This window comes from Phyllobates terribilis, unplaced genomic scaffold, assembly GCF_046119375.1.
Source record: "Phyllobates terribilis strain yellow unplaced genomic scaffold, ASM4611937v1 Scaffold_10__3_contigs__length_209671492, whole genome shotgun sequence".
Lineage (NCBI taxonomy): Eukaryota > Metazoa > Chordata > Amphibia > Anura > Dendrobatidae > Phyllobates > Phyllobates terribilis.
The window spans coordinates 181,520,078-181,546,462 of record NW_027362770.1 but is presented as its reverse complement, the minus strand read 5'-3'; the positions used below and the strand labels follow the sequence as shown (position 1 = coordinate 181,546,462).

Here is a 26,385-nt window from a genome sequence, read left to right as displayed (position 1 = left end):
GTTTTTCCAATTGGAATTCCTTTTTGAATGGATTGTTTTTGCAAATGTTCTTGAAGAACGCAGTAGTCTTCAACTTTAAGTTGTTTTTGGTTCATTCGTATGAAATTGAGCCGACTAGCTTCAATTTTAACGTATGCTTCGACTAAGTACTGTCAGTTTCCCACCGTTTAAAATAGGATTGAAGTAATTTCGGACAGACAGAAGAAAACTGTAGTACTGTAGTTGTGTAATTCTTCTTGAAGTTCCTTGCTGGTGTAGGTTTTCATGCCACCCTTGATCACCGCTTGGAAAGAATAGCGGAAACAGAAGAGCATCAAGGTTGCTGTGCAAAATGCTAATTCGTTGTGTTTTAGGAACGAAAGGGTTGTTTTTGTCTGGCTTAAGATGGACTAATATATCCCTTTGAAAAGGAGGCTCTCCATCATCGTTTTGAAAAACAACTGCGACCTCACTTACACGTGGTTTGTTGTAACATCGGGGATCTTGTTGACGTTCTTGTTTAATGGCCATGATAATAGAAGGCATTTCTGTCCCATTTTGTATAGCTCTCTGTTCCTCCTCAGCTTCGCCGTATTTTAGCATGGATATGCGGCAGCAAATGGGCTGATTGTTTGTAAATGAACGGCAATTAGGTTCATCAGTTCTGCATTACACTTTTCATTTTCTTTTCGGTTCATCCTTTGTTCTGTAGCCTCATTTGGATCAAAGATGTATAATTGTGCAAATTTTGGTGGTTGTCCTAGTTCTGGGTGAAGTGTTCCAGTGCGGTGGTAGATCTGGCCATGAATTTTAAAACAATACGGTCCGAATCCAGGGGGCGGTGCAATGTTGGCACCAAATGAAGCAAACGCATGAGAACTGTTGATACTTCTGATATTTTCCATAAAATTTCTACTGTGTTCATGCGTTCCTTTCATCAACTGCTCAAACAGATCTGAGTAGTGACGTCTTGGTAGCATAACTTTTCCTTTTTGGCAGCATTGAGTAAACTGATTGTCAGATGTTTTTTCTCGATGAAATTCGGAGAGTCGCATTTAGAACAAACTACATTCATATTCCCACAGTAGTGTTGAATAATTATAGTTTCATTGTCTGTTACGTAATGTGCAAGTTGTTGAATGTTCTGCTGGGTTTGCCTTAGTTGGTAGAGCATTCGTTTTTGATAAATTTGGCGATCGTGTTGTTCTCGGTTTGTCCTGGATTCTGGAGATTCATTCAGCCGACATTGTCTATGGGATTCCGCATCGTGTTCCTGTCTAGCCACAGTGTGTTGCGGTGTTTCCCATTCCCGATATTGTCTGTGAGATTGTGCATCGTGTTCCTGTCTAGCCACAGTGTGTTGTGGTGTCTCCTGTTTCCGACATTGTCTGTGAGATTCCGCATCCTGGGCTTGTCTGGCGGTAGTGTGTTGTGGTGTCTCTTGTTCCCGACGTTGTCTGTGAGATTCCGCATCCTGGGCTTGTCTGGCGACAGTGTGTTGCGGTGTCTCCTTTTTCCGGCGTTTTTGGTGAGATTCTGCTTCCTGAGCTTGTCTGGCGGCAGTGTGTTGCGGTGTCTCCTGTTCCCGGCATTTTTGGTGAGCTTCCGCATACTGGGCTTGTCTGGCGGCAGTGTGTTGCGGTGTCTTCTGTTCCCGGCGTTTTTGGTGAGCTTCCGCATACAGGGCTTGTCGGGCGGCAGTGTGTTGCGGTGTCTCCTGTTCCCGGCGTTTTTGGTGAGATTCGGCATCCTGGGTTTGTCTGGCGGCAGTGTGTTGCGGTGTCTCCTGTTCCCGGTGTTTTTTGTGAGATTCGGCATCCTGGGCTTGTCTGGCGGCAGTGTGTTGCGGTGTCTCCTGTTCCCGGCGTTTTTGGTGAGATTCGGCATCTTGGGCTTGTCTGGCGGCAGTGTGTTCCGGTGTCTTCTGTTCCCGGCGTTTTTGGTTAGCTTCCGCATCCTGGGCTTGTCTGGCGGCAGTGTGTTGCGGTGTCTCCTGTTCCCGGCGTTTTTGGTGAGCTTCCGCATCCTGGGCTTGTCTGGCGGCAGTGTGTTGCGGTGTCTCCCATTTCCGACGTTGTCTGTGAGATTCCGCATCCTCGGCTTGTCTGGCGGCAGTATGTTGTGGTGTCTGTTGCTCTCGACGTTGTCGTTTACTTGCTGCTTCTGCTGCTTTTCGGTCTTCCTCCGTGGCGTATTTTCGCTTACGACCCATTATAAAATAGGAAGCGTAAAGAAGTATCTCTTCAGCGCGCGGTCACTGGCAGAACGTATTCAGTAAACCTGACTGAAGTCCCTCACACAGTGTGACTGAGAAAACATGCTCAGTATGTTATGGGCAGTTGGTGAGTCACATGACCACATGGGCGGAGTCAGCCCTGCTATCTCCCGTGGGTGGCATACTTATTTGAAATCCTGCGGTAATTGGCCGGAGAGCGTGTTTAAATTTGGCGCGAAAATCGGTGATTGCTCGCGGGCGGCGTCCGCGACCAATCATGGAAGTGGGTTTTAAATCTCGCGCAAATATCGCTGATTGGTCGCGGCCTGGGGCCGCGTCCAATCAGCGAGCCGTGTAACTAAGGACCGGACAGCATGTTTAAATTTTGCGGTAAAATCGCTGATTTGTCGCGGGCAGCGGCCGCGACCAATCAGCACAGCGGTGTTTAAATTTTGCGCCAAGATCACTAATTGGTCGCGGCCGCTGTTTAAATTTTGCGGTCAAATCGCTGATTGGTCGCGGGCAGCGTCTGCGACCAATCAGCACAGCAGTGTTTAAATGTGGCGCCAAAATCGCTGATTGGTCGCGGGCAGCGGCCGCGACCAATCAGCACAGCGGTGTTTAAATTTTGCGCCAAGATCACTGATTGGTCTCGTCCTCCTGCCGCGACCAATCAGCGAATTGTATTAGTGAGGACCGGGGAGCGGCGCTGCCTGTGCGGCTACTTCCGCTGCTAGAAGCCGGGAGATGAGCGGCTGCTCGCAGCAGAAGTATCCCGACCGGCGGCGCCGCTCCCCGGTCCTCCCTTGACATCCTAGCCGCTGATCTCCCGACAGTAGCCGCATGGTGTTACTAAGGACCGGACATTTGTCTCCAAAATAGCTGATTGGTCGCGGGCAGCGGCCGCGACCAATCAGCCTAGCGGGGTTTAAATTTGGCGCCAAGATCGCTGATTGGTCGCGGCCGCTGTTTAAATTTTCTGCCAAAATCGCTGTTTGGTCGCGGGCAGCATCCGTGACCAATCAGCACAGCAGTGTTTAAATGTGGCGCCATAATCGCTGATTGGTCGTGGGCAGCGGCCGCGACCAATCAGCACAGCGGTCTTTAAATTTTGCGCCAAGATCACTGATTGGTCGCGGTCTCCGGCCGCGACTAATCAGCGTATAGTATTGATGAGGACCGGGGAGCGGAGTCGTATTGGTGAGGACTGGGGAGCGGCGGTGCCTGAACGGCTACTTCCGCTGCGAGAAGCCGGGAGATGAGCGGCTGCTCACAGCAGAAGTATCCCGACTGGCAGCGCCGCGCCCCGCTCCTCCCTTGACACCCTAACCGCATGGAGGTCAGCAGCGCCGCCGGTCGGGGTCCTTCTGCTGCTAGCGGCCGGGAGATGATCGCCTCGCGCCGGTCATCTCCTGGCTGCATCGCCGCTGACCGTCGTCCTGCAGATGAGCCGCTAATGGCCGCCATCTTTTTCTCAAATCCCGCGTCGCTAATTGTCCGTGGCCGGACCAATGAGCGACACGGGATTTCCTGGACAGACAGACAGACGGGATATATATAGACTAGATGGTGGCCCGATTCTAATGCATTGGGTATTCTAGAATAGGTATGCGGCCGACCGGGCGCAAGCAGCAGAGCGGTGTTTAAATGTGGCGCTAAAATCGGTGATTGGTCGCGCCCAGCGTCGGCAACCAATCAGCGATTTTTAACACAAATGTCCGGACCTTTGTAACACCATGCGGATACTGTGGGGACATCAGCGGCTAGGGTGTGAAGGGAGGACCGGGGAGCGGCGCTGCGGGTCGGGATACTTCTGCTGCGAGCGCCCGCTCATGTCCCGGGTTCTCGCAGCGGAAGTATCCGCACAGGCAGCGCCTCAGACATCCATGCAGCTAGGGTGTGAAGGGAGGACCGGGGAGCGGCGCTGACATCCAATTGGTCGCGGCCGCTATTTAAATGTGCCGCACAAATCAGTGATTGGTCGCGGTCTTTGCCCGCGACCAATCACTGATCTTGCCGCAAAAGTTAAACACTACTGTGCTGACTGGTCGCGGACGCTGCCCGCGACCAATCACCTATTTGGGCGCCAAATTTAAAAGCGGCCGCGACCAATTGGATGTCAGGGCCGCTCCCCGGTCCTCCCTTGACCCTAGCCGCTGATGTCCCCACAGTATCCGCATGGTGTTACAAAGGTCCGGACATTTGTGTTAAAAATCGCTGATTGGTCGCCGACGCTATTTAAATGTGCCACACAAATCAGTGATTTGTCGCGGGCAGCGTCCGCGACCAATCAGCACAGTAGTGTTTAACTTTTGCGGTAAGATCAGAGACTGGTCGGGTCCGAAGAGCACGACCAATCATCGAATCGTCTTGGTGAGGACCGGGGAGCGGCACTCCCTGTGCGGTTACTTCCGCAGCGAGAACCCGGGACATGAGCGGGCGCTCGCAGTAGAAGTATCCCGACCCGCAGCGCCGCTCCCCAGTCCTCCCTTCCGCATGGAGGTCAGCGACGCTGGCGGTCCTTCCGCTTCTACCGGCCGGGAGATGAGCGCCTCGTGCCGGTCATCTCCCGGCTGCATCTCCGTCCCTCAGATGGGTCTGGCGGTCGAGGTCCTGCTGCTGGTACCGGCTGGGAGATGAGCGCCTCGCGCCGGTCATCTCCCGGCTGCAGCGCCGCTGAGCTCCGTCCCGCAGATGAGCCGCTAACGGCCATCTTTTTTCAGAAATCCCACGGCGCTGATTGGCCGCTGCCGGACCAATGAGCGACACGGGATTTCCTGGACAGACAGAACGAAAGACAGACAGACGGGATAAGACGATTATATATATATATATATATATATATATATATATATATATATATATATATATATATATATATATATATATATATATATATATATAGACTAGATGATGGCCCGATTCTAATGCATCGGGTATTCTAGAATATGTATGCGGCCGACAGGGCGCAATCAGCAGAGCGGTGTTTAAATTTGGCGCCAAAATCGCTGATTGGTTGATGCCGGCAAAAGTGACCAATCACAAAAGCGGTGTTAAAATTTGGCGGCTATATCGCAGATTGGTCACGGCCGGCGGTCGCGACTAATCAGCAGAGCGGGGTTTAAATTTGGCGCCAATAATGCTGATTGGTTGCGGCCAGCGGTCGCGACCAATCAGCAGAGCGCTATTTAAATTTGGCGCCAATAATGGTGGTTGGTCACGGCTGGGACCAATCAGCAGAGCGGTGTTTAAATTTGGCGCCAATAATGCTGATTATTTGCGACTGGTAACCGCGACTAATCAGCAGAGCGGGGTTTCAATTTTGCGCCTAATGCTGGTCAGCGAACGTGACCAATCAGCGGAGCGGGGTTTAAATTTTGCGGCAATAATGGTGATTGGTCACGGCCATTCAGCAGAGCGGTGTTTAAATTTTGCGGCAATAATGCTGATTAGTCGCGGCCGGCAATTTGGCGCCAATAATTCTGATTAGTCGCGGCCGGCAACCACGACCAATCAGCAGAGCGGGGTTTAAATTTGGCGCCAAAATCGCTGATTGGTGGCGGTCGCGACCAATCAGCAGAGCGGGGTTTAAATTTGGCGCCAATACTGCTGATTGGTCATGGCCGTCAACCGCGACCAATCAGCAGAGCGGGGTTTAAATTTGGCGCCAATACTGCTGATTGATGTCGGCCAGCAACCGCGACCAATCAGCAGAGCAGGGTTTAAATTTGGCGCCACAAATGCTGATTGGTTGCGGACGGCGACCGCGACCAATAAGCAGAGCGGTGTTTAAATTTTGCGCTAATATTGCTGATTGGTCGCGGACGGCGACCGCGACTAATCAGCAGAGCGGTGTTTAAGTTTGGCGCCATTACTGCTGATTGATCTCGGCCGGCAACCGCGACCAATCAGCAGAGCGGGGTTTAAATTTGGCGCCAATACTGCTGATTGGTCACGGTTGCTGGCCGCAACCAATCAGCAGAGCGGTGTTTAAATTTGGCGCCAATAATGCTGATTAGTCACGGCCGGCATCCGCGACCAATTAGCAGAGCGGGGTTTAAATTTGGCGCCAAAATCGCTGATAATTTGCGACTGGTAACCGCGACTAATCAGCAGAGCGGGGTTTAACTTTGGCACCAATAATGCTGATTGGTCACGGCCAGCGAACGCGACCCATCAGCAGAGCGGGGTTTATATTTGGCGCCAATATCGCAGATTGGTCACGGCCGGCGGTCGCGACCAATCAGCAGAGCGGTGTTTAAATTTGGCGCCAAAATCGCTGATTGGTCACGGCCGCGACCATTCAGCAGAGCGGTGTTTAAATTTTGGTGGCGGCCGGCGGTCGCAACCAATCAGCAGAGCGGGGTTTAAATTTGGCGCCAATACTGCTGATTGGTCGCGGTTGCCGTCCGTGACCAATCAGCAGAGCGGGGTTTAAATTAGGCGCCAATACTGCTGATTGGTTGCGGACTCCAGCCGCGACCAATTAGCAGAGCGGTGTTTAAATTTTGCGCCAATATTGCTGATTGATCGCGGACGGCGACTAATCAGCAGAGCGGTGTTTAAATTTGTCGCGAATACTGCTGATTGATCTCGGCCGGCAACTGCGACCAATCAGCAGAGCGGTGTTTAAATTTGGCGCCAAAATCGCTGATTGGTTGATGCCGGCAAAAGTGACCAATCACAAAAGCGGTGTTAAAATTTGGCGGCTATATCGCAGATTGGTCACGGCCGGCGGTCGCGACTAATCAGCAGAGCGGGGTTTAAATTTGGCGCCAATAATGCTGATTGGTTGCGGCCAGCGGTCGCGACCAATCAGCAGAGCGGGGTTTAAATTTGGCGCCAATAATGCTGATTGGTCGCGACCGCTGGCCGCAACCAATCAGCAGAGCGCTATTTAAATTTGGCGCCAATAATGGTGGTTGGTCACGGCTGGGACCAATCAGCAGAGCGGTGTTTAAATTTGGCGCCAATAATGCTGATTATTTGCGACTGGTAACCGCGACTAATCAGCAGAGCGGGGTTTCAATTTTGCGCCTAATGCTGGTCAGCGAACGTGACCAATCAGCGGAGCGGGGTTTAAATTTTGCGGCAATAATGGTGATTGGTCACGGCCATTCAGCAGAGCGGTGTTTAAATTTTGCGGCAATAATGCTGATTAGTCGCGGCCGGCAATTTGGCGCCAATAATTCTGATTAGTCGCGGCCGGCAACCACGACCAATCAGCAGAGCGGGGTTTAAATTTGGCGCCAAAATCGCTGATTGGTGGCGGCCGGCGGTCGCGACCAATCAGCAGAGCGGGGTTTAAATTTGGCGCCAATACTGCTGATTGGTCATGGCCGTCAACCGCGACCAATCAGCAGAACGGGGTTTAAATTTGGCGCCAATACTGCTGATTGATGTCGGCCAGCAACCGCGACCAATCAGCAGAGCAGGGTTTAAATTTGGCGCCACAAATGCTGATTGGTTGCGGACGGCGACCGCGACCAATCAGCAGAGCATTGTTTAAATTTGGCGCCAACACTGCTGATTGGTCGCGGTTGCCGTCCGTGACCAATCAGCAGAGCGGGGTTTAAATTAGGCGCCAATACTGCTGATTGGTTGCGGACTCCAGCCGCGACCAATTAGCAGAGCGGTGTTTAAATTTTGCGCCAATATTGCTGATTGGTCGCGGACGGCGACTAATCAGCAGAGCGGTGTTTAAATTTGTCGCGAATACTGCTGATTGATCTCGGCCGGCAACTGCGACCAATCAGCAGAGCGGGGTTTAAATTTGGCGCCAATACTGCTGATTGGTCGTGGACTCCAGCCGCGACCAATCAGCAGAGCATTGTTTAAATTTGGCGCCAATCTCGCTGATTGGACGCGTGCGGAGAGCGCGACCAATCAGCGAATCGTATTGGTGAGGACCGGGGAGCGGAATCGTATTAGTGAGGACCGGGGAGCGCAGCTGCCTTTGCGGCTACTTCCGCTGCGAGAAGCCGGGAGATGAGCGACTGCTCGCAGCAGAAGTATACAGACCCGCAGCGCCGCTCCCCGGTCCTCCCTTCACACCCTAGCCGCATGGATGTCAGCGCCGCTCCCCGGTCCTCCCTTCACACCCTAGCCGCAGATGTCCCCACAGTATCCGCATAGTGTTACTAAGGTCCGAACATTTGTGTTAAAAATCGCTGATTGGTCGCCGACGCTGGGCACGACCAATCACCGATTTTGGCGCCACATTTAAATAGTGTCGGCGACCAATCAGCGATTTTTAACACAAATGTCCGGACCTTATTAACACCATGCGGATACTGTGGGGACATCAGCGGCTAGGGTGTCAAGGGAGGACCGGGGAGCGCGCGCTGCAGGTCGGGATACTTCTGCTGCGAGCGCCCGCTCATGTCCCGGGTTCTCGCAGCGGAAGTATCCGCACAGGCAGCGCCGCTGACATCCATGCGGCTAGGGTGTGAAGGGAGGACCGGGGAGCGGCGCTGACATCCAATTCGTCGCGGCCGCTATATAAATGTGCCGCACAAATCGGTGATTGGTCGCGGTCTTGGCCCGCGACCAATCACCGATTTAGGCGCCAAATTTAAATATCGGCCGCGACCAATCACCGATCTTGGCTCCACATTTAAACACCGCTGTACTGATTGGTCGCGGAGGCTATTTAAATGTGGCGCCAAAATCGATGATTGGCTGCCGACGCTGGGCGCGACCAATCAGCACAGCGGCGTTTAAATTTGCCGCCCATCTCGCTCATTGGTCGCGGTGGCCGGCCGCGATTAATCAGCAGAGCGGCGTTTAAATTTGCCGGACATCTCGCTGATTGGTCGCGGCCGGCCACCGCGACCAACCAGCGTCGTATTAGTGTGGGCCCGGGAGCGGCGCTGCTTGTGCGGCTCCGTATTAGCGAGGACCGGGGAGCGGCGCTGCCTGTGCGGCTCCTTCTGCTGCGAGAAGCCGAGAGATGAGCGGCTACTCGCAGCAGAAGCATCCCGACCGGCGGCGCCGCTCCCCGGTCCTCCGTTCACACTTGCTGTCGGGAGATCAGCGGGCCAAGCCGCTGATCTTCCGACGTTAGCCGCATGGAAGTCAGCGGCGCCAGTCGGGGTAGTTGTGCTGCTTGCGCCGCTCATCTTCCCGCTGCATCGCCGTAAACCTCCGTCCGGCAGATGAGCCGCTAACAGCCGCCATCTTTTTTTCAGAAATCCCACGGCGCTGATTGGCCGCTGCCAGACCAATGAGCGACGCGGGATTTCCTGGACAGACGGGATAAGACAATTATATATATAGATAGATGGTGTTCGATAGGAACTGTTAATGTGTGATTGGTGAGGAGGTGGTGCAGAAGTGGAGTTTTTCCTAGAGTGGGCGGTGTGACTGTGACAGGTTTGAGGGATGGAGGCGGAGTGTCAAGGGGGCCTGAAAATTTTGCCACTATTGGGCCCTGAAATTCCTGTTGGCAGCCCTGCATTGCAGGCAGGGCCGGCGTCAGCACTCGGTGCACCCGGGCAAGTGCCGGGGCCCTGGACCATTAGAGGGGCCCACTCACTGTCGGGGCCCGGGGTAGCTTACCCGACATCTGTACAGGACCACCGGTGCAGATTGATTGCCGGCATTTCACCAGACACGGCCGCACGCAGTTCACTGCCAAGTCTGCACCAGCGGCAAAGAATGGCTCCAAGAAAGCTGTGACCAAGACTCAGAAGAAGGATGGCAAGAAGAGGAGGAAGACCAGGAAGGAGAGCTATGCCATCTATGTGTACAAGGTGCTGAAGCGGGTCCACCCTGACACTGGCATCTCCTCCAAGGCCAAGGGCATCATGAACTCCTTTGTCAATGACATCTTTGAGCGCATTGCAGGGGAAGCCTCCCGCCTGGCTCACTACAACAAGCGCTCCACCATCACCTCCCGGGAGATCCAGACCGCTGTGCGCCTGCTGCTGCCCGGAGAGCTGGCCAAGCACGCCGTGTCCGAGGGCACCAAGGCCGTCACCAAGTACACCAGCGCCAAGTGATCTGCTCCAAGCTCTACACCCACAACCCAAAGGCTCTTCTAAGAGCCACCCACCCCGTCTATATCAGAGCTGTGGCTGCTTCTGTATTCCACTGTTCTCTCCAGGAAATATGTGGCTGCACTGACAGATAACGTGTTAACAGATTGGTTATTATTTATTATTATAGCGCCATTTATTCCATGGCGCTTTACTTGTGAAAAAGGGGTATAATACAAGAACAATTACAATAATCTTGAACACAATGTGACAGCGACTGGTACAGGAGGAGCGAGGACCCTGCCCGCGAGGGCTCACAAGCTACGAGGGATGGGTGAGGATATAGTAGGTGAGGGTAGAGCTGGTCGTGCAGCGGTATGATGGAGCGGTGGTTACTGCAGGGTGTAGGCTTGTCGGAAGAGGTGGGTCTTCAGGTTCCTTTTGAAGGTTTCCACGGTAGGCGAGAGTCTGATACGTTGGGGTAGAGAGTTCCAGAGTAGGGCGGAAGCACGAGAGAAATCTTGTATACGGTTGTGGGAGGAGGAGATAAGAGGGGAGTAGAGCAGGAGATCTTGTGAGGATCGGAGGTTGCGTGCAGGTATGTAACGGGAGACTAGGTTGGAGATATATGGAGGAGACAGGTTGTGAATGGCTTTGTATGTCATGGTTAGGGTTTTGAACTGGGGTCTCTGAGCAATGGGGAGCCAGTGAAGAGATTGACAGAGAGGAGAGGCTGGGGAATAGCGGGGGGACAGGTTGATTAGTCGAGCAGCAGAGTTTATGATAGATTGGAGGGGTGCAAGAGTGTTAGAGGGGAGGCCACAGAGCAGGAGGTTGCAGTAGTCAAGGCGGGAGATGATGAGGGCATGGACTAGTGTTTTTGCAGATTCATGGTTTAGGAATGTGCGGATCCGGGAGATATTTTTGAGTTGGAGTCGGCAGGAAGTGGAAAGGGCTTGGCTATGTGGTTTGAAGGAGAGTTCCGAGTCCAGGGTTACCCCAAGGCAGCGAGCTTGAGGGACTGGGGAGGGTGGGCAGCCATTGACGTTGATAGATAGGTCAGTTGGGAGAGTTGAATGAGATGGCGGAAAGATGATGAATTCTGTTTTGTCCATGTTAAGTTTTAGAAATCTGGCAGAGAAGAAGGATGAAATAGCGGACAGACATTGTGGGATTTTGGTTAATAAGGAGGTGATATCGGGTCCAGAGAGGTAGATCTGTGTGTCATCAGCATAGAGGTGATAATGAAAGCCATGAGACTATGAGCTGTCCCAGGCCTAAGGTGTAGATGGAGAAGAGCAGGGGTCCTAGAACTGAACCTTGGGGGACACCGACAGATAGGGGGTGAGATGAGGAGGTGGTGTGTGAGTGGGAGACACAATGTCCGTTCTGTTAGGTATGAGGAGATCCAGGATAGGGCCAAGTCTGTGATGCCAACAGATGAGAGAGTCTGTAGTAAGAGGGAATGGTCCACTGTGTCAAAGGCAGATGACAGGTCTAGGAGGAGGAGGACAGAGTAGTGCCGCTTAGATTTGGCGGCTAGTAGGTCGTTTGTGACTTTAGTCAGTGCAGTTTCAGTAGAATGGTGCGGTCGGAAACCAGATTGTAGGCGGTCAAAGAGGGAGCAGGAGGAGAGGTGGGAGGACAGCTCAGAATGGACATGTTGTTCCAGTAGTTTTGAGGCATAGGGGAGAAGTGATATGGGGCGATAGCTAGACACAGAGGATGGGTCAAGGGAGGGCTTTTTGAGGATGGGTGTGATTGAGGCATGTTTGAAGCATGAGGGGAAAACACCAGTTGTTGATGACAGGTTGAAGAGGTGGGCTAGAGCTGGGATGAAGATAGTGGTAAGGTTTGGGATGAGGTGGGACGGGATTGGGTCAAGTTTACAGGTGGTGAGGTGTGATTTGGAGAGTAAAGAGGAAAGTTGATCTTCAGAAATGGTGGAGAAGGTGGTTTTGGAGGAAGAGGGTTGAGTAGGTGTGGGGAGGGGCTGTGGGAGCTTTAGGCAAAAGCTTTGTCTGATGGTGTCAATCTTCTGCTTGAAGAATGAGGCAAAGTCTTCGACTGAGATGAGAGGAGAGGAAAGGAAGGAGACACTAGGGGACGGAGGAGAGAATTTAAGGTGTTGAATAGTTGTTTAGGGTTGTGAGACAGGGAGGATATGAGAGATGCAAAGTATGTTTGTTTTGCTGCAGTGAGTGTGGACTTGAAGGTAGTGAGGGACAGTTTGAATGCGATGAAGTGCTCATGGGAGTGGGATCTTTTCCATCTACGTTCAGCAACCCTGGAGGCCCGTCGCAGTTCTTTAGTTAGGCTGGTGTGCCAGGGTTGTCTGTTGATTGTGCGAGCTTTGGTATGCGTGAGGGGGGCGACCGAATCGAGAGCTGCAGCTGTTGTGGTGTTGTATAAAGTGGCAGCAGCATCTGCATCATGTAAGGAACTAATGTCTGTAAGAGGGAGGAGGGATTCAGAGAGTGAGTGTAGGTCAAGGTGTTAGAGATTTCTGCGAGGGTATGCAAGTTTGTGGAGTGGGGATTGTTGCCCCGGGGAGGAGAGAGAAGAGAACGGGAGTAGGTTGTGGTCAGAAAGAGGGAGAGGTGAGTTAGAGAGGTTAGATAGGGAACAGAGGCGGGTGAAGATGAGGTCCAGTGTGTGGCTATCTTTGTGGGTGGGTGTGGAAGACCACTGAGTAAGACCAAAGGAGGAAGTGAGGGATAGAAGCTTAGAGGCAGCTGAGAGGGAAGTGTCAATGGGGATGTTAAAGTCGCCCATGAGGATAGTGGGGATGTCAACGGAGAGGAAATGAAGCAGCCAAGTGAAGTGTTCAAAGAAAGTGGTGGTTGATCCTGGGGGGGCGGTAGATGACAGCCAGTTGGAGGTTGGATGGGGAGTAGACGCGCACGCAGTGCACTTCAAAAGACGGGAGAGTAATTGCGGGCGGCAGTGGGATCTGGGTGAAGGGGCAGTTTTCTGAGAGGAGGAAACCTATTCCTCCACCGTGCTTGCTGGTGGGGCGGGGGGTATGGGAGAGGTGTAATCCGCCATACGAAAGTGCAGCAGGAGAGGCTGTGTCGGAGGGGGTGAGCCAGGTTTCAGTGATGCCGAGGAAGGAAAGCTTGTTAGTGATGAAGAGATCGTGAATGTAGGAAAGTTTATTGCAGACAGAGCGAGCGTTCCATAGAGCTCCTGTTAGTGGAACTGGGGAAGCGGGGGCTGGGCGGATGGGTATAAGGGTTATGAGAGTTTGGGATAGATCGGGGGTAGGAGGTGGAAGTGAATGTAAGGATGTGGTGAGGAGGGCCAGGATTTGGAGAGATGTCGCCAGCAGTAAGGAGGAGTAGAGAAAGTGTTATTAGGTGGGAGCAGGAGAGGGCATGAGGTGGCTGTCTGTGTTTGAAGACAAAGGATTGTATGTTGTGGAATAGCTCTAAGGAGGAGGTGAGATGGGTGGGGAGAATGGAGGGAGAGATGAAGAGTTCCTTTCCAGGTGTAGGGATTAGGGGTGGTTGAAAGAAGTGAAGGATTAAGGGGGTGAGAGTGAGAACAAAGACAAACATTGTTTACTGTGACTTAGTATCCAGTTACCTTCAGTTCACTTCAGATTCAATTCAGAATTAATTCAAATTTCAGACACTTCAGCTAATGGACATTTAAGCTGAGGGACACAGACTGAAGTCTGACACAAACTCCTGGCTCTCAATATATTTGTAACAGAATGCATTCAGCTGTGAACCAGATGGGAGTGGTCTGTGCTCATCTTGATCAGCTGATTAAGGCTGAACCAGATGTAGGATACTCAAAGGTTCAGTAAGCAGGGTCATAAATGAAAGTGGGGGGTGGGTAGTGTAACTTGGGTCACGTACCATTAGTATATAGTAGGAGCAGAGAGATATAGGGAAGGCTGCATGGAAATCAGGATGGCAAAGTTGGGTCACGTACCTGTAAGAGGAATGGATAAACAGAGATGCTGATTAGAGTGCGGTGGTGGCCAGTAAGGTACAGTCTGCATGCATCATATTATTCAGAATTAATTCAATTGGTTCTGACAGGGGTATAAGGGATTAGAGGAAGGAGATGAATTGCAGTGAGATGCAGAATATTGGGAATAGTCTGAGAAAAGTTATTTAGCAATAGGTGGTAGGTTACCCCCTCACCGATTGCGGATCAGTGGGACTGATGATTGTCTATGATCTGGTGCTGTGACTGGCATTCACTGGTTCGATATCATCTACTTCATCCTCACCCGCCATGTCTTGTAGTGTGAGGTGCTGAGTAATAAAGCTGCTGTCCGGTCCATGATCTGTGAATGGCACCGTGCACTAGAGGAGACAGAGTGTAATGTGGGCAGATGCCCTCCTGATGGCAGCACTGAGCTCTGCAGTGTGACCCTGTTACTGCACCGTCCTCACCTCCCATGTGGCAGCACAGTGTGGTGCATGGACACCACAACTCACACTTGATGTATATGGGGTGAGATATCCAAATATATATATGCACACCCCATATAGTTGCTGTATGCCACCATGTAGTGCTATGTACCCCCATATAGTGCTGTATAGACTCCAATAAGAGTTTAAAATCCCTATATTGTGCTGTATGCCCCCTCCGTACAGTGATACTTAACCACATATTGTGCTGCATACTCCCCATCCATAGTGAATATATGCTGCCATACAGGGCTGTATACTGTCATACTGCTGAAATCCTCCTTGTTATCCTGTCTATGCCCAAATAATGCCATATAGCCTCCATGTAATGCTTTGTAAGCCCATATAGCGCTATATGACTTTTTATAGTACAATATACATCCATATAGCGCTATACAAGGCCATATACCGCTCTGCACCACGTGTAACACCTCCATATAACGCTCTGCACCACGTGTAACACCTCCATATAACGCTCTGCACCAAGTGTAACACCTCCATATAACGCTCTGCACCACGTGTAACACCTCCATATAACGTTCTGCACCACGTGTAACACCTCCATATAACGCTCTGCACCACGTGTAACACCTCCATATAACGCTCTGCACCGCGTGTAACACCTCCATATAACGCTCTGCACGTGTAACACCTCCATATACCGCTCTGCACCACGTGTAACACCTCCATATAACGCTCTGCACCACGTGTAACACCTCCATATAACGCTCTGCACCACGTGTAACACCTCCATATAACGCTCTGCACCGCGTGTAACACCTCCATATAACGCTCTGCACCGCGTGTAACACCTCCATATAACGCTCTGCACCACGTGTAACACCTCCATATAACGCTCTGCACCACGTGTAACACCTCCATATAACGCTCTGCACCGCGTGTAACACCTCCATATAACGCTCTGCACCGCGTGTAACACCTCCATATAACGCTCTGCACCACGTGTAACACCTCCATATAACGCTCTGCACCACGTGTAACACCTCCATATAACGCTCTGCACCAAGTGTAACACCTCCATATAGCGCTCTGCACCACGTGTAACACCTCCATATAACACTCTGCACCGCGTGTAACACCTCCATATAGCGCTCTGCACCACGTGTAACACCTCCATATAACGCTCTGCACCACGTGTAACACCTCCATATAACGCTCTGCACCACGTGTAACACCTCCATATAACGCTCTGCACCACGTGTAACACCTCCATATAGCGCTCTGCACCACGTGTAACACCTCCATATAGCGCTCTGCACGTGTAACACCTCCATATAGCGCTCTGCACCACGTGTAACACCTCCATATAGCGCTCTGCACCACGTGTAACACCTCCATATAGCGCTCTGCACCACGTGTAACACCTCCATATAGCGCTCTGCACCGCGTGTAACACCTCCATATAACGCTCTGCACCGCGTGTAACACCTCCATATAACGCTCTGCACCGCGTGTAACACCTCCATATAACGCTCTGCACCGCGTGTAACACCTCCATATAGCGCTCTGCACCGCGTGTAACGCCTCCATATAACGCTCTGCACCACGTGTAACACCTCCATATAACGCTCTGCACCGCGTGTAACACCTCCATATAACGCTCTGCACCGCGTGTAACACCTCCATATAACGCTCTGCACCACGTGTAACGCCTCCATATAACGCTCTGCACCACGTGTAACGCCTCCATATACCGCTCTGCACCACGTGTAACACCTCCATATAACGCTCTGCACCGCGTGTAACACCTCCATATAGCGCTCTGCACCGCGTGTAACACCTCCATATAGCGCTCTGCACCACGTGTAACACCTCCATATAACGCTCTGCACCACGTGTAACGCCTCCATATAACGCTCTGCACCACGTGTAACACCTCCATATAGCGCTCTGCACCACGTGTAACACCTCCATATAACGCTCTGCACCACGTGTAACGCCTCCATATAACGCTCTGCACCACGTGTAACGCCTCCATATAACGCTCTGCACCACGTGTAACGCCTCCATATAACGCTCTGCACCACGTGTAACACCTCCATATAACGCTCTGCACCACGTGTAACACCTCCATATAACGCTCTGCACCGCGTGTAACGCCTCCATATAACGCTCTGCACCACGTGTAACACCTCCATATAGCGCTCTGCACCACGTGTAACACCTCCATATAACGCTCTGCACCACGTGTAACACCTCCATATAACGCTCTGCACCACGTGTAACACCTCCATCTAACACTGTATACGGCCACATGATGTTATTACCCTCCATATAGCGCTGTATACGGCCACATGATGTTATTACCCTCCATATAGCGCTGTATACGGCCACATGATGTTATTACCCTCCATATAGCGCTGTATACGGCCACATGATGTTATTACCCTCCATATAGCGCTGTATACGGCCACATGATGTTATTACCCTCCATATAGCGCTGTATACGGCCACATGATGTTATTACCCTCCATATAGCGCTGTATACGGCCACATGATGTTATTACCCTCCATATAGCGCTGTATACGACCACATGATGTTATTACCCTCCATATAGCGCTGTATACGGCCACATGATGTTATTACCCTCCATATAGCGCTGTATACGGCCACATGATGTTATTACCCTCCATATAGCGCTGTATACGGCCACATGATGTTATTACCCTCCATATAGCGCTGTATACGACCACACGATGTTATTACCCTCCATATAGCGCTGTATACGGCCACACGATGTTATTACCCTCCATATAGCGCTGTATACGGCCACACGATGTTATTACCCTCCATATAGCGCTGTATACGGCCACATGATGTTATTACCCTCCATATAGCGCTGTATACGGCCACATGATGTTATTACCCTCCATATAGCGCTGTATACGGCCACATGATGTTATTACCCTCCATATAGCGCTGTATACGGCCACACGATGTTATTACGCTCCATATAGCGCTGTATACGGCCACATGATGTTATTACCCTCCATATAGCGCTGTATACGGCCACATGATATTACCCTCCATATAGCGCTGTATACGGCCACACGATGTTATTACCCTCCATATAGCGCTGTATACGACCACATGATGTTATTACCCTCCATATAGCGCTGTATACGACCACATGATGTTATTACCCTCCATATAGCGCTGTATACGACCACATGATGTTATCACCCTCCATATAGCGCTGTATACGGCCACACGATGTTATTACCCTCCATATAGCGCTGTATACAGCCACATGATGCTATTACCCTCCATATAGCGCTGTATACGGCCACATGATGTTATTACCCTCCATATAGCGCTGTATACGACCACATGATGTTATTACCCTCCATATAGCGCTGTATACGACCACATGATGTTATTACCCTCCATATAGCGCTGTATACGACCACATGATGTTATTACCCTCCATATAGCGCTGTATACGGCCACACGATGTTATTACCCTCCATATAGCGCTGTATACAGCCACATGATGCTATTACCCTCCATATAGCGCTGTATACGACCACATGATGTTATTACCCTCCATATAGCGCTGTATACAACCACATGATGTTATCACCCTCCATATAGAGCTGTATACGGCCACACGATGTTATCACCCTCCATATAGCGCTGTATACCCTCCATATAGTGCTGTATACCCTCCATATAGTGCTGTATACCCTCCATATAGTGCTGTATACCCTCCATATAGAGCTGTATACCCTCCATATAGAGCTGTATACCCCTATATAGTGCTGTATACCCTCCATATATGCTGTATACCTCCATATAGTGCTTTGTTCCTATATATAATGCAGCATACAATCCATTCAGTGTTTAGATCCTCATCGTGCTGCTCATATGATCTTTATACCCTCATCCATATAGTGCTATATAACCCCCATATAGAGCTCTTTACCCCTGGACTGCACTCTCCATATACTGCTGGTATACTCCCTATATGATTCTGTGTACACCAATCTGAACATTGAGAAACTGCTGAAAATGCAGCTGAGCACTGAAAGAGTTAACAGCCCATCCTCCCCCATTACCAGGAGAACACTGGAAGCAGAGGGCACTAGGACCCAGTGCTCAGAGAATGGGTTCATTAAGTGAGAGGTGACCCAGCATGAGTCCTTCATAACATGCTAATGTTAATCTAGGTGACACCTTTAATACTTTTAAGACGTGGAGCCCCAAACTGGATCCCATATTATAAAGGCTACCCCTCTATAAATATCTAGAGGCCACAAATACATTGGGATCAAATGATCTCTTTATACATCCTCAAATCTTATTTGCTTTTGTTGCTGCTGCCTGATATTGATTGCTCAACTTGTAACCAGAACTCCCAAGTCCTTCTTTTCTGTAGACTGGAACTTTACTCTCCTTCACAAGGTCATTAATGAAGAGATTAAAGATAATTATTCCAAACCTCTTTTTGGCCCCTACTGCTCCCAGTCCAGATCCTTGTGGTCCCCACCTAACAGATTATTAGATGAATCACCTGATGTAGAGGTAAAAGCTTTGCATCAGGCAGAATTCACACTTTGTAAAGAGGAGCAGCAGAAAAAGGTGGTGATCCAGTGATCTGCCTTATCTGACCTCTTTATTGTGGGGTCAGGGTGTTTCAGGAGAAGGGATGAGTTCCTGAAGCACTTTTCATTTATGGTGCAGGGGTTTGTGGGGACTGTAAATGATCAATAGGGTGGTCTCCAATATAGGGCTGCGAGATCTGAATATCTGGTATATATGGGGGTATACGGAGCACTATATGGGGAGTATACAGCACATGATGATTTACAGCAGTATATGGAGGATCTATAGCACTATATAAAGGGTATACAACATTATATGGATGGTATATAGCATTATAAGGGGGTATACAGCTGGATATGTAGGGTATACTTCACTATCAGAACCATTTGTGACCAACATCCTCATGATAGAAAGTGGAAAAAGGACAGTAAAAAGAGCGGGAAATTCAAAATCCCCAACAGTTCTGTGCTTCGCCCACATCTGCTCCCAGTACAGATCCTTGAGGTCCCCACTTCTGGCAATATCATACTTAGAAAATCTACCATTTAAAACATGTTTCCTGTCCCTTAACCAGTTCTTCACCCATCTGCATACTGGACCTAGTCCCGGCTTCTGGCTGTTGTGTGGTTCAGCGTCAGACGCCTTTGCAAAGTCCAGATATATCACATCGGACGCATGACTAACAACCATAATAGCACTTACCTTCTCAGAAGTCTAACATGTAGGTTAGGCATAACTTCTCTTTCATGGATCCATCCTGGTGGTCAACTATATTTTTTGCAATACGTTCCTGCACGGAATTTCTTGCAGAACACAGACAAGCAGCCACAGCTCTGATGTAGACGGGGTGGGTGGCTCTTAGAAGAGCCTTTGGGTTGGTGGAGCAGAGCTTGGAGCAGATCACTTGGCGCTGGTGTACTTGGTGACGGCCTTGGTGCCCTCGGACACGGCGTGCTTGGCCAGCTCTCCGGGCAGCAGCAGGCGCACAGCGGTCTGGATCTCCCGGGAGGTGATGGTGGAGCGCTTGTTGTAGTGAGCCAGGCGGGAGGCTTCCCCTGCAATGCGCTCAAAGATGTCATTGACAAAGGAGTTCATGATGCCCATGGCCTTGGAGGAGATGCCGGTGTCAGGGTGGACCTGCTTCAGCACCTTGTACACATAGATGGCATAGCTCTCCTTCCTGCTCTTCCTCCGCTTCTTGCTGTCCTTCTTCTGAGTCTTGGTCACAGCTTTCTTGGAGCCCTTCTTGGCTGCTGGTGCAGACTTGGCAGGTTCAGGCATGATGATAGCAGAATGTTCTCTTCACTGGAGAGAGAATAATGATCCTGCTCCTCCCAGAGCGGCCGTATTTATAGACCGGCCATGCAAATGAGCAATGCTGTCAGATCACTGTACTATTGGGTGAGAACATCATGTGATCAATGGACATTCAATTATCTCCGCCCACTGCAACTCATTGGCGTTTCTACAAGTATTGTTTCCATTGGTGACTTCAGATCCAGCCAATGGTAGGAGAGGAGGATTATTAAAGGTGCAGGAGGCAGCACATCTATGACACAAGAGACTTCTCTTATCTGCTGATAACTGATCGCAGTGATGTCTGGACGCGGCAAACAAGGAGGGAAGGTCCGTGCTAAAGCCAAGACCCGCTCATCCCGGGCAGGACTGCAGTTCCCGGTCGGTCGTGTGCACAGGCTTCTCCGCAAGGGTAACTATGCTGAGAGGGTGGGCGCCGGCGCTCCGGTCTATCTGGCTGCTGTGCTGGAGTATCTGACCGCTGAGATCCTGGAATTGGCCGGCAATGCCGCCCGGGACAACAAGAAGACCCGCATCATCCCCCGCCACCTGCAGCTGGCCGTGCGCAATGACGAGGAGCTGAACAGACTGCTGGGTGGGGTGACCATCGCCCAGGGGGGCGTCCTGCCCAACATCCAGGCCGTGCTGCTTCCCAAGAAGACCGAGAGCAGCAAGTCGCCAAACAAAGCGAGCAAGAGCAAGTGAGCGCTGCAGCCGATCCTGTATCATCCACACAACCCAAAGGCTCTTCTAAGAGCCACCCACACCGTCACCACAAGAGCTGGCGCTGCTGATCTCAGGAATTATCTGTACGTACAGATCTATTCTATAGCAGAGATTATTTATATAGCACCGTTAATTCCATAGTGTTGTACTGTACATGAGGAGGGGTTACTTACAGAATGTAAACTAACAATGATAGACTGGTACAGAGGGAAGAGGACCCTGCCTTTGTAGGCTTATATTCTACAGGATGATGGGGAAGGAGACAGTAGGTTGAAGGGGGGGGGGGTTGCAGTGGCAGCGGGGTCATTGCAGGTTGTAAAATTTCTTGTAGAGATGGGTTTTCATGTTACGTTTGAAGGATCCGAATGTGGATAATCGGACATGTTGGAGCAAAGAATTCCAGGGGATGGGGGATAATCGGGAGAAGTCTTGGCGGCAATTGGGTGAGGAACAAATAAGTGTGGAGGAGAGGAGACTGAAGATATCGGTAGATTAGTTCGGAGATGTACGGAGGAGAAAGGTTATGGATGGCTTTGTTTTAGATCGGTATTAGCAGTTTAAATCGGTGAATTGGGAGCCAATGAAGGGATTTGTAAAGGGGGAATGAGCGAGATGAACTAGTGAGGCAGCAGAGTTGAGGACGGACTGGAGAGGTGTGAGAGTGTTCGCAGGTAGGACACAGAGGAAGATGTTGCATTAGTCAAGGTGGGAGATGAGGGCATGCACAAGCATTTTAGTAGACTGAGGGTTGAGGAAAGGACGGATTCTGGAAATATTTTTGAGCTGGAGGTGGTAAGTTTGTATGTGGGGTTTGAAGGACTGAGCAGAGTCAAGGGTACTCCAAGGCAGCGAATTTCCGGCACAGGGGAATATATGATGTCATTTATTGTGATAGGGTAGAGTGGATACGTGAGATGGAGGAAAGATTGAGCACAGATTTGTCCACATTGAGCTTGAAGAAGCGAGAGGAGAAAAAGGAGGATATGGCTGATACTCCGGGATTCTGGACAGCAGAGAGGTACAGGCGCATCTCGTAAAATTTGAATATCATCAAAAAGTTAATTTATTTCAGTTCTTCAATACAAAAAGTGAAACTCATATAGATTCATTACAAACAGAGTGATCTGTTTCAAGTGTTTATTTCTGTTAATGTTGATGATTATGGCTTACAGCCAATGAAAACCGGAATTAGTCTTACCGGTAATGATGTTTCCAGGAGCCCACATCACAGCACCGTAGGAGGAGTAATCCCATATCCTGTGTAGGGACAGGAAGCACAAGAGGTTAAAAGCCCTCCCACCCCCAACCTCCTCAGTGATTTTCCAAGAACCACATTGGCTGGGTACAACAAAATTTTATTTTTATTTTTTGAATTGCTTAGACATCTATATATATAATCGTCTTATCCCGTCTGTCTGTCTGTCCAGGAAATCCCGCGTCGCTCATTGGTCCGGCAGCGGCCAATCAGCGCCGCGGGATTTCTGAAAAAAGATGGCGGCCGTTAGCGGCTCATCTGTGGGACGGAGCTCAGCGGCGATGCAGCCGGGAGATGACCGGCGCGAGGCGCTCATCTCCCGACCGCCGGCGACGCTGACCTCCATGCGGCTAGGGTGTGAAGGGAGGACCGGGGAGCGGCGCAGCGGGTCGGGATACTTCTGCTGCGAGCGCCCGCTCATGTCCCGGGTTCTCGCAGCGGAAGTAGCCGCACAGGCAGCGCCGCTGACATCCATGCGGCTAGGGTGTCAAGGGAGGACCGAGGAGCGGCGCTGCGGGTCGATATACTTCTGCTGCGAGCAGTCGCTCATCTCCCGGCTTCTCGCAGCAGAAGTAGCCGCACAGGCAGCGCCGCTCCCCGGTCCTCACCAATACAATTCGCTGATTGGTCGCGATCTCTCGCTGCGACCAATCACTGATCTTGGCCCAAAAGTTAAACACCGCTGTGCTGATTGGTCGCGGCCACTGCCCATGACCAATCACCGATTTGGGCGCCACACTTAAATAGCGTCCGCGACCAATCAGCACAGCAGTGTTTAAATGTGGCGCCGATCTTGCAGAGACATTTAAACACCGCTGTGCTGATTGGTCGCCGACGCTGCCCGCGACCAATCACAGATTTGGGCGCCACATTTAAATAGCGCCCGCGACCAATCACCGATCTTGCAGACACATTTAAACACCGCTGTGCTGATTGGTCGCGGGCAGCCACATTTATATAGCGGCCGCGACCAATCACCGATCTTGCAGAAACATTTAAACACCGCTGTGCTGATTGGTCGCGGACACTATTTAAATGTGGTGCCCAAAACGGTGATTGGTCGAGGGCAGCGTCTGCGACCAATCAGCACAGCGGTGTTTAAATGTTGCGCCAAGATCACGATTGGTCGCGTCCGCTATTTAAATGTGGTGCTCAAATCGGTGATTGGTCGCGGGCAGGGTCCGCGACCAATCAGCACAGCGGTGTTTAAATGTGGCGCCAAGATCGGTGATTGGTCGCGGCCGATATTTAAAATGTGGCGCCCAAATCGGTGATTGGTCGCGGGCAGCGCCCGTGATCAATCAGCGATTTTGAACACAAATGTCCGGACCTTAGTAACACCATGTGGCTACTGTCGGGAGATCAGCGGCTAGGGTGTCAAGGGAGGACCGGGGAGCGGCGCTGCGGGTCGGGATACTTCTGCTGCGAGCAGTTGCTCATGTCCCAGCAGCGGCGTTCCCCGGTCCTCACCAATACGATTCCGCTCCCCGGTCCTCATCAATACGATTCGCTGATTGGTCGCGGTCTCCGGCCGCGACCAATCACTGATCTTGCCGAAAAAGTTAAACACCGCTGTGCTGATTGGTCGCGGACGCTATTTAAATGTGGCGCCCAAATAGGTGATTGGTCGCGGGCAGCGTCCGCGACCAATCAGCACAGCAGTGTTTAAATGTGATTCCGGCCGCAACCAATCAGTGATCTTGGCGCAAAAGTTAAACACCGCTGTGCTGACCGCCCGCGACCAATCAGAGATTTGGGCGCCACATTTAAATTGCGGCCGCGACCAATCACCGATCTTAGCGCAACACTTAAACACTGCTGTGCTGATTGGTCGCGGACGCTGCCCGCGACCAATCAGCGATCTTGCCGACACATTTAAACACTGCTGATTGGTCGCAGGTGGCAGCCGCGACCATTCAGCGTCATTGGCGCCAAATTTAAACAACGCTCTGCTGATTGGTCGCGGCCGCCAGCTGACCGCGACCAATCAGCGAGATTGGCGCAACATTTAAACAACGCTCTGTTGATTGGTCGCGGCCGCCAGCCGCGACCAGTCTGCGAGATTGGCGCCAAATTTATACAACGGTCTGCTGATTGGTCGCGGACGCCAGCCGCGAACAATCAGCGAGATTGGCGCCAAATGTAAACAGCGCTCTGCTGATTGGTCACAGACGCCAGCCGACCGCGACCAATCTGCGACATTGGCGCCAAATTTAAACAACGCTCTGCTGATTGCTCGCGGCCGCCAGCCTACCGCGACCAATCAGCGAGATTGGTGCAAAATTTAAACAACACTCTGTTGATTGGTCGCGACCAATCAGCGAGATTGGTGCAAAATTTAAACAACGCTCTGTTGATTGGTCGCGGCCGCCATCCGCGACCAATCAGCGAGATTGTCGCCAAATTTAAACACCGCTTTGCTGATTGGTCGCGTTCGCGACTAATCAAAGATTTTGGCGCCAAATTTAAACACAGCTTTGCTGATTGGTCGCGGTCGCGACTAATCGAAGATTTTGGCGCCAAATTCAAACACGCTCTCCAGTCCTCACTAACACGGTTCAGTGATTGGTTGCCGCCGCCGCCCGCGACCAATCACCGATATTGCTGCCAAATTTAAACACCGCTTTGCTGATTGGTCGCGGTTGCCGGCCGCGACCAATCAGCGCTTTTGGCGCCAAGTTTAAACACCGCTCTGCTAATTGCGCCCGGTCGGCCGTATACATATTCTAGAATACCCGATGCGTTAGAATCGGGCCACCATCTAGTATGTTAGAATCACATACAGTAGCAATATAGGGAGGGAAATAAGGGTGCTGTCATGTGGACCCCTGGAAACATCATTACCGGTAACACTAATTCCGGTTTTCCAGTACGTCCCCATGACAGCACCGTAGGAGTATACCCAAGAACTCATAGCTTAGGGTGGGATAACAGCATGAAGTACCTTCGTACCAAACGCAGATCACTGCTGTGAGAGAACATCTAGCTTGTAGTGTTTGCAGAATGTAGTCTGTCCTGACCATGTGGCTGCGGTACATATCTGTTCAATGGTAGCTCCTACTCTAGTTGCCCATGAGGTGGAGATTGCTCTGGTGGAATGGGCTTTTATAGTTTCAGGGGGAGGCTGTCCTTCTGAAAGATATGATAGATTAATCATGGATGTAACCCATCTAGCTAAGGATGGGTTTGAAGCCTTCCTGCCTCTATTTTTTCCCCCAAACTGTATAAAAAGATTAGAGTCTAATCTCCAGTTCCGAGTGGCTTCCAAATAGGCCAACACTGCTCTGCAGACATCGAGATGGTGGAACTCTTCCTCCCTCTGATTCTTAGGGTTTTCGCAGAATGATGGAAGAACCACTTCTTGGTTTAAGGTCATTGATGACACCACCTTCGGGTAGAAACTTGAAGTTGACGCGCCCCCCTGGGCCGTGGGTGCACGTGTGTGGGTTACCCGGAGCCGGGTCTCTGGGGGTTGTAGTCTCCGTGGCGGTGACCCGGTTCGTGGCTCAGGGTGGTCAAACCAGTGGCAGTTTTTCTTAGGGTTTTTATGATTTAATGTCCGACTACGCCACCCGTGGATTGCGGCTATTATGAACCACCGCTGCAAGGCAGTCCACTGGGGCTGATGGTGTGTGCAGCTGAGATAGTATAACTCCCCACGGGAAGAGTGTAGCCCCAGGGCAGTGTAGTAGGATGCTGGGGGTGATGGTGCAGGCGCAGCATAAATCACACAGAGTCAGTGATGCAGTCCAGGGTCTTTTACTCACCGTTGTTATCCGAGTCACTTCTGCCGGCAATGACTGCACAAGCCGTGCTGCGTCCACCAGGTGAGGAGCTTGGTCAACCCCCAGGCAATTCAGGAGTATGGCACAGGACTCCCTTCTATCCTTTCTCTGGCCTCTCGTGCCCCACCAGTGACCACACTTCTGTCCAGCTAC

General features: G+C 51.1%; 3 protein-coding genes across 3 annotated transcripts in view; 2 read left to right on the top strand and 1 right to left on the bottom strand.

The window, feature by feature from the left end:
- Positions 1–10,197, top strand: part of LOC141164081 (histone H2B 1.1-like) — a 40,226-nt gene extending 30,029 nt beyond the window's left edge. Inside the window, exon 3 of the mRNA XM_073649237.1 lies at positions 9,770–10,197. Within this exon, the coding sequence (XP_073505338.1) occupies positions 9,770–10,197 (428 nt within the window). The remainder of the gene's footprint in view (positions 1–9,769) is intronic.
- A 9,672-nt stretch (positions 10,198–19,869) lies between these two features.
- On the bottom strand, positions 19,870–20,482 carry LOC141164242 (histone H2B 1.1-like). The gene has a single exon (XM_073649369.1). The coding sequence runs from the start codon at positions 20,449–20,451 to the stop codon at positions 20,071–20,073; it is 381 nt and encodes a 126-aa protein (XP_073505470.1). The 5' UTR covers positions 20,452–20,482; the 3' UTR covers positions 19,870–20,070.
- A 122-nt stretch (positions 20,483–20,604) lies between these two features.
- LOC141164241 (histone H2A.J-like) lies at positions 20,605–21,176 on the top strand. The gene has a single exon (XM_073649368.1). It carries the CDS (start codon positions 20,767–20,769, stop codon positions 21,169–21,171), a length of 405 nt encoding a protein of 134 aa, XP_073505469.1. The 5' UTR covers positions 20,605–20,766; the 3' UTR covers positions 21,172–21,176.
- Positions 21,177–26,385: the final 5,209 nt, after the last annotated feature.

What these genes read in the sequence shown, in the direction of transcription:
- LOC141164242 (XM_073649369.1), bottom strand. Translation starts at nt 20,451, where the DNA reads ATGCCTGAACCTGCCAAGTCTGCACCAGCAGCCAAGAAGGGCTCCAAG.
- LOC141164241 (XM_073649368.1), top strand. Translation starts at nt 20,767, where the DNA reads ATGTCTGGACGCGGCAAACAAGGAGGGAAGGTCCGTGCTAAAGCCAAG.